The 14,723-nt window shown below is 34.7% G+C and overlaps 1 protein-coding gene across 1 annotated transcript; it reads left to right on the top strand.

Moving 5' to 3' along the window:
• Positions 1–662: 662 nt before the first annotated feature.
• Positions 663–14,409, top strand: LOC130243575 (uncharacterized protein C1orf232). Its single transcript, XM_056475794.1, has 4 exons — positions 663–976; positions 6,954–7,031; positions 9,799–9,902; positions 13,754–14,409. Exons 1-4 carry the CDS (start codon positions 896–898, stop codon positions 14,085–14,087), a joined length of 597 nt encoding a protein of 198 aa, XP_056331769.1. The 5' UTR covers positions 663–895; the 3' UTR covers positions 14,088–14,409.
• Positions 14,410–14,723: the final 314 nt, after the last annotated feature.

Genomic DNA, 14,723 nt, shown 5'->3' with positions numbered 1-14,723 from the left:
TTGGTTAGGTGTAACAAGTTGAATCATTTGCTCAAGTTGATCTCACGGCTCCTTTTCAGTGCACTTTGAATAACAACATTAATATCTTTAGATGGGGTCACACGGTGGATCAGTGGTTAGCACTGTTGCCTCACAGCAAGAAGGTCACTGGTTCGAGTCCCGGCTGGGCCAGTTGGCATTTCTGTGTGGAGTTTGCATGTTCTCCCCGTGTTAGCATGCGTTTCCTCCGGGTGCTCTGGTTTTCCCCCACAGTCCAAACACATGCGCTATAGGGGAATTGGATAAAACTGAATTGGACGCAGTGTGTGTGTGAATGTGAGCGTGTATGTAAAACATATGCTGGATAAACTGGCGGTTCATTCCGCTGTGGCGAACCCTGATAAATAAAGCCGAAGGAAAATGAATGAATATCTTTAGATCTGACCTTATTGGCCAGTGAAACATGGCGTCTGTATATGTGGATTGTGCAGGGTTAATGTTACACGGCCTGCTCTTCTTCAAGCAGCCAACAATGAAGATCAACTATTAGCAGAACAGCTTGAAATATTCAGTAGGAAACTCACACCTGTTTCCAGGTAACCGATGCTGCATGTGTGTGTGTGTGTGTGTGTGTGTGTTCACTGCTGCCTCTTCATCTTCTTCACACTCAATTCAAGCACTGGATGAGCAGCCCGAGTTTTTTCTTTTCATACTAAGTGTCGCATAAAGACAATGAGGAGAAGCTTTTGCTCATTTGCTATTGAAAACTGACCAACTTTTACTGATGGAGCAGGAATTTTGGTAAAGATTGACATTATAAAGTAAGGCCGGGAGTGTGTTGATGTTGGCGTAAAGAAACCTTGGATTATTTTATGAATTTTTGCACATACCTGAGGATCTTTTAAAGGCATCCGTCATGAATCCCCTGTGGAAAGTCTATAAGAGTAAAGTCATGAAGACCCTCAATCCGGAAATGGAGGAAGAGACTGTGGAAGAGGTAAATAAATGGTCAGAAATCTGTGTAAAAATATATTGAGGCCTACTTTTAATACATATGTGTACCGCATTGACATTTTCCATTCATTTTCAATGCACAGTGCTAACATTAACAAGCGCATCAATTTAATGTGTGGCATTTATCAGTCATTAAAAATGAACAAGGGAAGATTTCTACACTTGAGAAAGCATGCTAAATTTATTGAACTATTTGCATAGTCATTAGTTCATGTTACTTATTGAATCAGACTGTTGTTGTGTTAAGATCTGGCATGGGCAAACTCGATCCTGGAGGGCCGGTGTCCCTGCAGAGTTTTGCTCCAACACTAATCAAACACACCTGAACACCCTAATTAGTGTCTTCAAGATCACTAGAAAGCTACAAGCAGGTGTGTTTGATTAGAGTTGGAGCAAAACTATGCAGCGACACCGGCCCTCCAGGATCGAGTTTGCCCATCCCTGGTTAAGATGCTGGTTTAAATCAATAAAATGAAGGACATTAATAAAAAATTGACTTTATGGACATTTAAAATAAGATTAAATACGATTATTATTACTATACTATAGGCAATATATAATAATAGGCAATAAAGGAGCCACAAGTTTCATAATGATTTAATTTAAAAATATACCTTCAATTAATTAAATCATTATGAAACTTGAGGCTCCTTTACTTCATTCATTTTCTTTTCGGCTTAGTCTCTTTATTAAACATCCATACACACTCATACACTACGGACAATTTAGTTCATCCAATTCACCTATAGCGCATGTGTTTGGACTGTGGGGGAAACCGGAGCACCCGAAATCCACGCCAACACGGGGAGAACATGCAAACTCCACACAGAAATGCTGACTGACCCAGCCCAGGCTCGAACCGGCGACCTTCTTACTGTGAGGCGATTGTGCTCCACAAGTTTCATGATTTAGATTGTTTATTTTAAAAATATACATTAAATTAATTAAATCATTATGAAACTTGAGGCTCCTTTATAATTACTAAAATTATTTTTGTATTATTTATAATATATTATTATTTAATAGCATTTTTTTGTGTGTGTTTTCATTTTATATACTAATTATTTCGTCTCGTCTATATAACCAAATATATAAAATACTGAAAATAAAATGTATAGCTATTATTCTCTGTTTTTGTTTTTATGCATTACAGTGAAAGACATTTGGCTTGAAATATGTAGCTCAGTGGTAAGCACTGTCGCCTCACAGCAAGAAGGTTGCTGGTTTGAATTTCGGCTGGGTCAGCTGGCATTTCTGAGTGGAGTTTGCATGTTCTCCCCATGTTGGCATGGTTTTCCTCCGGGTGCTCCGGTTTCCGCCACAGTCCAAAGACATGCGCTATAGGTGAATTGCATTAACTAAATTGGCCGTAGTGTATGAGTGTGTGTCTGAGTATGTGTGGATGTTTCCCGGTACTGGGTGGCAGCTGGAAGGGCATCCGCTGTGTAAAATATATGCTGGATAAGTTGGCGGTTCATTCCGCTGTGGTGACCCCTGATAAATAAAGGGACTAAGCTGAAGGAAAATGAATGAATAATAATAATATACACTGTTAACAATTCCCTGTAGAATCTTACTGTAAATCATTTATAAGCAAAATAATACTGCATTTACAGCACCATTTATCTTGCTCTATATTTATTTACACTATTGTATATCTTTACTGTAAAATATACAGTAATTTCCACAATGCAACTTTAAAAAATACGGTAACATACCGCATAACTGTAAAATACAGTTCATATTAGTTAAATACTGTGTAATTACCAAAGTCATTATGTTAATCAATGTCTGTTCAGATGAGATAAGTCATTAAAATTTAATAATGAATAAGTACAAGGTAAATGCAATTCAAGTCTTTATTTTACTCTTTATATGAAATATTTCTTATGTTTGCATTGAGAATTTTGATCATTTGAGTTAGAAAGATTCCCAGTGATGAGTTGCAGCTGGAAGGGCATCCGCTGTGTAAAACATATGCTGGAATAGTTGGCGGTTCATTCCGCTGTGCCGACCCCAGATTAATAAAGGGACTAAGCCGAAAAAAATATGAATGAATAAATAAACTATTTATTATTCATTCATTAAGTGAGGAAGAAAAGTAGAAGAGCGAAATAGCTGATTTTAATATTGGCCCAGTTTTTAGGTGACCAACACTGATCCGGAAAGTGGCAGATTAAAACACCCATTCTTTCTCTTTTCCCTTTGCTTAGTCCCTTTATTAATCAGAGGTCGCCACAGCAGAATGAACCACCAACTGATCCAGCATATGTTTTACACAGCGGATGCCCTTCCAGCTGGAACCCACACACACTCATACACACTCATTCACACTCATACACTACGGCCAACTTAGTTTATTCAGTTCACCTAAAGCAAATGTGTTTGGACTGTGGGGGAAACCGGAGCACCCGGAGGAAACCCACGCCAACACTAGGAGAACATGCAAACTCCACACAAAAACGCCAACTGTGCCAGCTGGAACTCGAACCAGTGACCTTCTTGCTGTAAGGCAACAGTGCTAACCACTGAGCCACTGTCACCTAAAACACCAATATATGTAATAAAATGGTATATTATTATGCATAATAAAACAGCCTGGACAATAATATTCATAATGCATATATATTATTGCTTTTACTGGGCCTCTGAGCATGTGATGGCATGAATATGCATGTTTAATAGCTAAATAATTTTTTTTCTCTTTGTCATGATGACAGTAAATAATATTAGACTAGATATTATTCAAGACACTTCTATACAGCTTAAAGTGACAAGCTATATTTGTTTTGGATAGTCTACAGAACAAACCACAGTTATACAATGACTTGCCTAATTACCCTAACTTTAACCTAATTAACCTAGTTAAGCCTAAGGGGGCTAATAATATTGACCTGAAAATGATTCTTAAATAAATTAAAAACTATTTTTATTCTAGCTGAAATAAAACAAATAAGACTTTCTCCAGAAGAAAAAATATTTTAGGAAATACTGTGAAAAATTCCTGACCCACTTTTGAAGGCCCTGTAACTGGATCTTCTGGCAGATCTGGAGTCAGTGATAGGAATAGGATGGCAGTCAGGGATTGATCATGCAGGAGAGGGTGTGTGTGTTGGGCTTGTTGGCGGAATCTCCAACGTTCTCACCTGTCTGTGTGACCTCTCACTTACACTCAACCTCCAGAGTTTCCATAGCTTGTTACAACACACACAGACACACTGATGCAAACAGCTTACAGTCATCATTCAGGGTTTTCACTGCTGGCTGTGATGACTCAGTTTAAATCCATCATAAATGCATGTAACTGTGATAAAACACCATGCAGTCATACATGAAAAAAATACTATAGTAATTTATAGCTCAAATTCCAATTTGTCACATACAGTACGATATGTAGTCAAATGCTTAAACAACTTCCTGTGTCCTTAAAGAAATAAAAATATTAATAAGCATCTAAGTTATGGAGTATAATGAAGTAAAAACACAGACAATCTTGGATATAGAAATAGAAGTTTAGATATAGCTATAGAAAATAAGACCAAATATAAAATGTTAAGACTTTAGATACAACGAATATAGTTAAAGAAAAGAGTACAAAATATAAGATATTCTTTAAAAAACAATACAAACAAACGTAGAAAACCACAGTAGTAAATACTACAGTGTTTTTACCCATACTAAAGTAAAGTGAAGTATAATTGTGTATGTGTATATATATATATATATATATATATATATGTGTATATATATATATATGTATATATGTATATATATATATATATGTATATATGTATGTATAAACACACACGCACACACACACACACACAAACACACACACAGTTAGGCCCATAAATATTATTTACTATTTGCATTTGGAATCCGTTACTGTCAACTCTGAGGATGAGATCCAACGAGCTGTCACTATCAGTCAAGCAAGCCATCATTAGGCTGAAAAAACAAAACAAACCCATGAGGGAGATACCAAACTGTTATAATTCCTACAGTTTTCACCTAATTTGGATGTCAATACCCTCAAATGATAGCTGACAGTCTGCAGTTAAAGCACATCTTGTTCGTTTCATCTCAAATCAATATTGTGTTGGTGTATGCTATAGAGCCCAAAACTTTAGAATTGTGTTGGTGTCCAAATATTTATGGACCTAACTGTATATATATATATATATATATATATATATATATATATATATATATATATATATATATATATATATATATATATATATATATATATATATATATATATATAATTTTATTTTATTTTTGCAGCTCTCTGTTCATAAATGCTACAATGACTATAGTGAACAGATTAACCAATACTGTAGTATATATCTTTTCTACAGTAAACTGTGTTGTATTTTAGCGTAATAAATCCTATAATTAAAGCAAACTACAGTATTTTGTAATTGGTCTATATTACGGCAACTATACAATTACTCCAAAAGATTCATTCAAGTACTTTAGTATTTACTATAAATTAGTATTTACTATAAATATAAATATTGTATTCATATTGTAAATATAAATCGAGTATTTACTCTCAATTAGTGCAGTTTCTCTAAAAGCCACAAGAGGGAGACAAAGTAATATGTTTTCCATGACACACTGGTCTGTGAGCCACGTTGAACATCTTTTTTGTACCTTTTTTAAAGCAGAAAAATATGTCTGTTTGTGTAAATCAATGTATTAAAGTGATTTAAAATCTTTTATTTATATGTCTACCTCATTTAACGCATAATATGGTTTATGTCTTCGTATGAATCGATGCATTTAGGAGGATTTGGTGAAATAAAATCATGTTTTTCTTGAATAAATGCATATCATTTTATTGAATATAAAGCTGTGACCGTAGTTTTTACTTAATAAAAAATAGAAACCATTGCATGATTTTGTAGACTTCAGTTATGTTAAGGACTTTTTTCTTCAATAATTCCATTCAATATAGATCTTATCGTTATTTTATAATTGATACACTGAAAAAAGTGTTGCATGCAAAACTGCTGCAAACAATTTATTTGTGTTGAATTTAAACAAACAAATTAAATTTAACAATGTTCAACTTAATTTGTTTGTTTAAATTCAGCCCAAATAAATTGTTTACAACCACTTAACGTAAAAAAATTGAGTAAATCCAAGGAATCATCTTTGAATAATTTTTTTCAGTATACACTGTAAAAAATGCTGGGTTCCACACAATTCCTTTATGTTGTCCCAACTTAAATCCTTCAATTAACATCATCGTTTTAGCAAATGTAAGTGCATTGAACATAAAACAATTCAGTTGTCCCAAAAAACTGAAGAATTGTGTTGTTTCAACTCATTTTAAGTAAGTACAGTAGTTTGAACAAGCGGTAAAATACTTTTTTAAGAGTAATTCTTTATTTTTGTAATTTAAAATGGGTTTTGTTAATATGCATCAATGCATTTAGCTGAATAAAGTGATATTTTTGGACTTAATATACAGTAGTTGAAAATATCAATATATATTTAAATATATAATTTCTCCCTCTGAAAAAACTTCTAGCTCAAGTGTGGCATAACAATAAATTTGGTTGTTATAAAATGTATTTACGCATTTGTTTAACAGTCTTGATAACATTTTGACTTGAATAAAAGCAATCTATGCATCCTGGTGGCTCAGTGGTTAGCACTGTGGCCACACCGCAAGAAAGTCGCTGGTTTGAGTCCCGGCTGGGTCAGTTGGCATTTCTGTGTGAAGTTTGCATGTTCTCACCATGTTGGCGTGGGTTTCCTGGAAGGGCATCCGCTCCCTAAAACATATGCGGAAAATAGCTGGCAGTTCATTCCGCTGTGGTGACCCCTGATAAATGAGACTAAGCCAAAGGAAAATGAATGAAAAGCTATTCAGTTTCTTCCTTCCGAAACTCACTTTACAGTTTATTTTCTTTTTCTAAACACTATATTCTGTTTTATTAATGAAGGTTAGTGACGTGGCTGAAGATATGACAGAGATCCAGTCTGATGAAGGACCCAATGCTGTGACACAACTGGCCAAGAGAGTAAGTACTTTTTTTTAACATAAATAATATCGAGTTATCTCTAAAAAGAATGTTTGTCCTCTGTAAAAAACAGTTGACTCAACTTAAATTTATAAGGCACAGCTTTTTTGAGCTGACTCAAATTTTAACTAGGGATGTCCCGATCAGGTTTTTTTTGCCCTCAAGTCTGAGTACGAGTCATTTGATTTTGAGTATCTACCGATACCGAAAACTGATCCGATACTTTTTTTATACATAAAAACAATTCAAATTCAAGGTTCTACGTGCTCCATAACCATAAGAAATCCAGGTGAATGGCAGGTCACTCATGGCAATCATTTGTGCTATCTTGCCTGTGATGTCCTGTGCGTTCGTGTTGTCACAGGGCGTTTTTTCTCTCCACTTCAAACTCTCCTGCTGCGTGAGCTGACTCGTCTTCGGTTGGGTTGCCTGGGTAAACTCGCTGTATTGCTGTGTTAAATGTAGCCTTTTCCTTTCCACCTCTTGCAATCCTAAGTTTGCATATCTCACAGATTGCTATGGCAATGTTGTTGTCATCAACTTTATAATACCTCCAGACCGCAGACATACTCGTGCTTTCTGCTTCAAGCTGCTTCCGTGTTCTACTTTGCCGGCATTTAACCAATAGTGTTACTCTGTGCCACTGGATAACTATAGATGTGTTAAAAAATAATGAGAATATATATTTATATATATATATATATATAAATTCGAGCCCTGATTGGGAGGTAATGTCCAATTCTGATCTAGTCTGAGACCGTGTTTTCCCTATTTTAACCCAAATACTGCACTTGACTTGAGTTAAGTTGAGTCAAGTAAAAACCTCTGCAGAAAGTTGCCTTACAAGTTGAAGTAGAGAAAGCTGAGTCAACACTTTTTTACAGCGTATGTGTATTTATGGATATTTTTGTCTTAAAATAATAAGGGTCCCATAAAATTAAAATAAAGTTTTTTTGATGTTAGTATCAGTATTGCTAGTTTTTAGGAAATCTATAAGCTAATGTGCACCAAAATTTGCATTTAGAAGGTATAAAACAGTTGAGATTACTTTAAACATCAAATAAAAATGGACATTTCAAAACACTTCATGGCACCTTTAACTTACAGACTTGCACTATGGCTATCTTTGACAGTCTCTGCTTCCTGAATCGTTCATTCAACTTCAGTTATGTTGAATTAATACATCTAATTTTCATCTTTGTTGATCTATATGGCTAATAAACATTTGGATGAATATCTATTTTCTGTGTTATGTGTAATTTCAGTCCTAAAGGAATAATTTTGTATCTGTCTTTAAGTTCTGGTCAACTCTGTTACATCGGTTATAAAAAGGCAGAACAATATGTGAAGCGCTGATAGAAAAAAGCATGTGACTTGCTCCATATGTTGTCACTTCCTCTGGCGGGAAACTCTGGAAGGCATTGAGGCATGTCATTATTGGATTACTTTGTACAAAATGTTTAGTAGATTAGTAGATTCATTATGTGAACGCTGTGATATTTCAGTCAATTTACTTTATAAAAATGGTAACATATTGAAAATACATACAATTGTGTTTTAGGCATGCCATGTGGCGTCTGGTTTGATGTTAGCATCTTGAGGTAAAGTGCAAAATGCTGGAAAACGTCAACACTGCTACTGGTTTAAAACATTAAGTTAAACAACAACTAGCCTCAAATGCTCCCTATCACATTTAACCCACTTCAGTTTACTGTAAAATGCACTACCTGGCAAAAGTCTTGTAGATGATCCCAGTTTTAAGAGCAACATATAATAACTTGACTTCTAGTTGATCATTTGTAAAAGTGTCAGAAGGTGGATTTCTCTGATGAATCATCTGTTGAACTGCATCCCAATCATCACAAATACTGCAGAAGACCTACTGGAACCCGCATGGACCCAGGATTCTCATTGAAATCAGTCAAGTTTGGTGAAGGAAAAATCATGGTTTGGGTTACATTCAGTATGGGGGTGTGCAAGAGATCTGCAGAGTGGATGGCAACATCAACAGCCTGAGGTATCAAGACATTTGTGCTGCCCATTACATTACAAACCACAGGAGAGGGCAAATTCTTCAGCAGGATAGCGCTCCTTCTCATACTTCAGCCTCCACATCAAAGTTCCTGAAAGAAAAGAAGGTCAAGGTGCTCCAGGATTGGCCAGCCCAGTCACCAGAAATGAACATTATTGAGCATGTCGGGGTAGATGAAGGAGGAGGCGTTGAAGATGAATCCAAAGACTCTTGATGAACTCTGGGAGTCCTGCAGGAACGCTTTCTTTGCCATTCCAGATGACTTTATTAATCAGTGATTTGAGTCATTGCAGAGATGTATGGATGCAGTCCTCCAAGCTCATGATGGAGTCAGACACAATATTTATTCTGTTTCCACTGCAGCATGACCACATATTCTAGACTGGACATTATTTCTGTTCAGTGACCAGACTTTTGTCTAAGCAAAGTCAGACCTTACTGTCCTAATGAAATCATTCAAAATCAAGGCATGATCATATTTTATTTTGGGCAAATAAGCCTAATCTAGAGGCCTTTGCCTTTCATATAAGCCACTTCTGATACCAAATGATCAACTAGAAGTCAAGTTATTATTTGCTGTTCCTAAAACTTGGATAGACGGAAAGACAGTAGTGCATACATTTGTTGAAAAGTAAATGTTGAAATGTCTCTGCAATTCTTGGATGAATCCTTTATTAATCTCCTAGAGCAGCTTTATCAGTGAATGAGTGTGTGATTGTGTTTGTTCCTCTTCAGATGCAGGGAGCCGGAGCGAAGGGCTGGAAAAGTGTTTCGTCTCTATTCACCAAAGAGGACGAACATCAGCTTCTGGAGGCCGACAATCAGCCGGTCGCAGATCAGTGAGTGATATATGAGGCTGTTACATTTACATTTAGTCATTTAGCAGATGCTTTTGCCCAAATCATCTTACAATGGGCTATACGCACAGGGACTTTTAATTTTCAGTGAACTGTATGGCATTACAAAATTAAATCAGAAAACATAAAATCAGCAATCTTCTCTGCCTGATTGATATAAAGTGGGTCTCAGACTGTAGGAGAAGCACTGTATTAAATTCCATTTGTCATCGGCATGCCTTTATGATATGGAAGTTTATTATACCCTAGTATTTTCAATGGAGTTTCTACGCTTATATGCCTGCTTATCCTGACGGCTCTTGCCTTTACACAGTCTTTCATCTCTTTTACGCTTGAACAACTAAATGAGTCTTTAAGTCTATTTAAAGGACTGTTTTGTAAACACAACATTGATGCTATAAAAGAAACAGTATGAGTTGAAAATAGTCACATAAACCTTTTACTGGACGCTTATCATTGGTTGTTGTGCGTATAGCCCATTGAGAAGGCATTCAGCGATTCAACAGGAAGAGACGATACAAAATCAAGTGTTAATTATACAAAGGAACAGTTTGTGCTCAGAGAATTAAGTGCTAGTAAGGAGGGGGAAGAGTTTTTTGAAGGACCAAAAGTTCCTTCAGGAAAGATGAGCTTCTTTTGTAGTCGCTGATTGTTCTCAGATAAATTTACTAATAAATTTCTATTATACACTGTTGAGAGCTAGAAGAAAATAAATCCAGCTCACAACTTAAGTGTGTGTAATCTAAAAACTGGTCATTTTGACTTAGATTTGAAAAAAATTGGATCAGTTAGCATTTCTTGGGGGCTGCACGGTGGCACATTGGGTAGCGATTTCACCTCACAGCAAGAAGGTCGCTGGTTTGAGCCTCAGCTGGGTCAGTTGGCATTTCTGCGTGGAGCTCCGGTTTCCCCTACAAGTCCAAAGACATGCGATATAGGTGAACTGGGTGAGCTAAATTGTCTGTAGTGTATGTGTGTGAATGAATGTGTGTGGTGTTTCCCAGTGATGGGTTGCGGCTGGAAGGGCATCCGCTGCGTAAAACATGTGCTGGATAAGTTGGCGGTTCATTCCACTGTGGCGACCCCAGATTAATAAATGGACTAAGCCGAAAATAAAATAAATGAATGAACATTTCTTGGGTTAAGAACAGTAGATTAACTGTAACGTTGCTTATTAAAATTAATTTGCCAGATTATTTTTCTTAGCCCGTTGGTAGATTATTTTTCATGTTTTAAGAAAAATCTCACTTAATTTTGACTCATTATTTTTTTTAAATCAATGTTTTTTGCATGTCTAGATTTTTGATTTAGATTTTTAGATATTTTGACTTGAAAAAATACAGAAACTACATATTAAACTGCATTTTTCCAGAGTAACATAACATAATTTCACATTTGGAATTTTTGTTATTAATTTTGTAGAAATTTAGTAGGTTTTTTTAAAGATTAAAAGAGGTTTAAGATTATCATTTAAGATGATCAGTTTTTTACCCAACACTGACGGTAAATTTTATTTATTTATTTTTAAAACAATCAAAATAATCTTGTTTTCGATTTGATACAAGATTATTTTTCTTAGCCCGTTGGCAGATTATTTTACTTGTTTTAAGGAAAAACTCACTTAATTTTAACATTATTTCTGAAAACAAGACAATATTTTTTGCTTGTATAGAAAATGCTTGACATAAGACTTTTTAGACATTTGGACTAGAAACAAGACAAAAACTTTTAAATAAGAAAAGCATTTTTTGCAGTGTAACATAACATAAATTCACATTTAAAGTTTTTATAAGTTGTTCAGCATGTGTGTTTTTAAAGATTAAAAGAGGATTAAGATTATAATCTATTGTTTTACCCAACACTGACTGTAAGTTTTATTTCTTTATTTTACTTTTTAAATTTAAAATAAGCTTTGTGCTGCGGTAAGTCAAAAGATTAATTCAACTTTGACCATTGATATTGTTTGTGACCCTTTGAGTATGTTGCTTGGAATACAATGTAATTCTATTGCGGATAAACACAAACAGGCCCTCTATAGGCTCTCACAATCTGTGCAAGAAAATGTACTTTATTAAACTGAATAACAGAAAAAGCCCCTTCGATATGGCTTTGGCACAAAGTTGTTCTTGAATATGTTCCTTTAGATTATTTAACTTGTATTGCTCATAATAAAGTTTGCATATTTCATAAAAGGTGGGAACCATTCTTAACATACATGGGGCTGAATATTTCTTCTATAATTTCTAGAGGACTTACATAATTTATGTAATCTTTAATGTTTGTATGTATAGAGATATATACAGTTACAATCAGACTTATTAGCCACCCTAAATTATTAGCCCCCCTGTTTATTTTTATTTATTATTGATTTCTTCAACACATTTCTTACCATAATAGTTTTAATAACTCATCTCTAATAACTGATTTATTTTATCTTTGCCATGATGACAGTAAATAATATTTGACTAGATATTCTTCAAGACACTTCTATACAGCTTAAAGTGACATTTAAAGGCTTAACTAGGTTAATTAGGTTAACTAGGCAGGTTAGGGTAATTAGGCAAGTCATTGTATATCAATGGTTTGTTCTGTAGACTATTGAAAACAAATATAGCTTAAAGGGGCTCATAATTTGACCTTAAAATGATTTTTAAAACTATTTTAGCTGAAATAAAACAAATAAGACTTTCTCCAGGAGAAAAATATTATCAGACATACTGTGAAAATTTCCTTGCTCTGTTAAACATCATATGGGAAATATTTTAAAAAGAAAAAAAATTCAAAGGGGGGCTAAAAATTCTGATTTCAACTGTATATCTACCTTTTTTTCTTTGAATGTGCTTTATTTTCCCATCCTATGTGCTTTGTTTGTTTATTTGATCTTTGTAAATGTTGAAAATCAATAAACATATACAATATATATATATATATATATATATATATATATATATATATATATATATATATATATATAAACATTAAAACAAGCAAAATAATCTACCAGTAGGTTTAGAAAATAATGTTTTCAACTCGCAATAAGTTTATTTTGCTTACACCACTGTAGATTATTTTGCTTGTTTTAAGGAAAGACTCAAAACAAGACAATATTTTTTGCTTGTCTAGAAAAACCCCAAAGTAAGAAAAGCAATGTTTAGTGGTTAGTATTCAGAATTATTAGCCCCCCCTTTGAATTTATTTTTCTCTTTTAAATATTTCCCAAATTATGTTGAACAGAGCAAGGAAATTTTCACAGTATGTCTGATAATATTTTTTCTTCTGGAGAAAGTCTTATTTGTTTTATTTCGGCTAGAATAAAAGCAGTTTTTAATTTTTTAAAATCCATTTTAAGGACAATATTATTAGCCCCTTTAAGCTATATTTGTTTTTGATAGTCTACAGAACAAACTATCATTATACAATAACTTGCCTAAGTACCCTAACCTGCCTAGTTAACCTAAATAACCTAGTTAAGCCTTTAAATGTCACTTTAAGCTGTATAGAAGTGTCTTGAAAAACATCTAGTCTAATATTATTTACTGTCATCATGACAAAGAGAAAATAAATCAGTTATTAGAGATGAGTTATTACAACTATCATGTTTAGAAATGTGTTGAAGAAATCTGCTCTCTGTTAAACAGAAATTGGGGGAAAAGATAAACAGGGGGGCTAATAATTCATGGAGGCTAATAAGTCTGACTTCAACTGTACCGTAACAATTTCACCTTTGGAGTTTTAGTAATGAGTAGTAAAGATTATTATATTAAAGATTATAAGAGGCTTAAGATTGCAGTATATTCTTGTTTACCCAACACTGACTGTAAATGTAATTGCAGTCCCCTGGCAGTGAAGCCGGAGGAGCCTCCGCGGCCCAACAAGCGCAACACTGGATTCTGGGACAACTTTGCCACAAAATGGCAGCAGGCGGCAGCGATGAAACAAGCTGAGGCAGCGGAGTCTGGAGGAGACGCCCAGGAGGAGGAGATCCAGAGCGGATCCAGAGCTGAAGAGAACCAGGAGGGAGAAGCCGGAGACACCGGTGCGGGAAACAGCTTCTCCAAATACGCCACACTGGGGGAAGAAAGCGAAGAAACTCCCACCTTCAAGTGGAACTTTGTCACCAGCAAACTGGCCGAGCTGAAGACCAGAAGCATGGCCAAGAGCAACTAGCCAACAGTGGAGGAGAACTAGAGAAGGGTTTCACAGTTCAGACCACAGCGGCCACAGTGCTTCATATCAGCTTTATCACGCTGATGTACAGCGATCGCATTTCAGCAGCGTGTCGAAAAGCAGCGACCGGCTCGACACTGTGGCCTCTCTCGGCCTGGACTGCTGTGGGAACTACTGGTTATTGGAAACCCATACAAGTGTGTGCTTGGTAAAGGTGAAGTGTGTAATCTTTAGGGATGAAATGATTCCGGTTTGCAAAGCTCGGGCTGCAGATAAAAATAAATGTAACTGAAATATCAGCATGTTTTAAAGTCATTTTAAATTCAGTAAAGTTTTGCAATTTTAAACCATTTATAAATTAAATTAAATTAAATTAAATTAAATTAAATTAAATTAAATTAAATTAAATTAAATTAAATTAAAATAAATTAAATTAAATTAAGTTAAGTTAAGTTAAGTTAAGTTAAGTTAAATTAAATTAAATTAAATTAATTAAAATTAAATGTAATTTATAATGATCTAATTTAATTTATTTACATTTAGATTTTAATTAATTTAATCATTTAGTTTAATTTACATTTAGATTTTTATTAATTCAATTTAAGGCGACGCAGTGGCACAGTAATTAGTGCTGTC

The sequence above is a fragment of the Danio aesculapii genome, chromosome 16, assembly GCF_903798145.1.
Source record: "Danio aesculapii chromosome 16, fDanAes4.1, whole genome shotgun sequence".
NCBI classification, from domain to species: Eukaryota; Metazoa; Chordata; class Actinopteri; order Cypriniformes; family Danionidae; genus Danio; species Danio aesculapii.
The sequence above is the reverse complement of the archived record's forward strand: the minus strand, read 5'-3'. Positions and strand labels throughout refer to the sequence as shown.

Excerpts from the sequence above, each read along its gene's own strand:
- LOC130243575 (XM_056475794.1), top strand. The coding sequence starts at position 896 with ATGAATCCCCTGTGGAAAGTCTATAAGAGTAAAGTCATGAAGACCCTC. Across the intron at positions 7,032-9,798 it reads TGACACAACTGGCCAAGAGA|ATGCAGGGAGCCGGAGCGAA; the intron begins GTAAGTACTTTT and ends GTTCCTCTTCAG. Across the intron at positions 9,903-13,753 it reads AATCAGCCGGTCGCAGATCA|TCCCCTGGCAGTGAAGCCGG; the intron begins GTGAGTGATATA and ends ATGTAATTGCAG.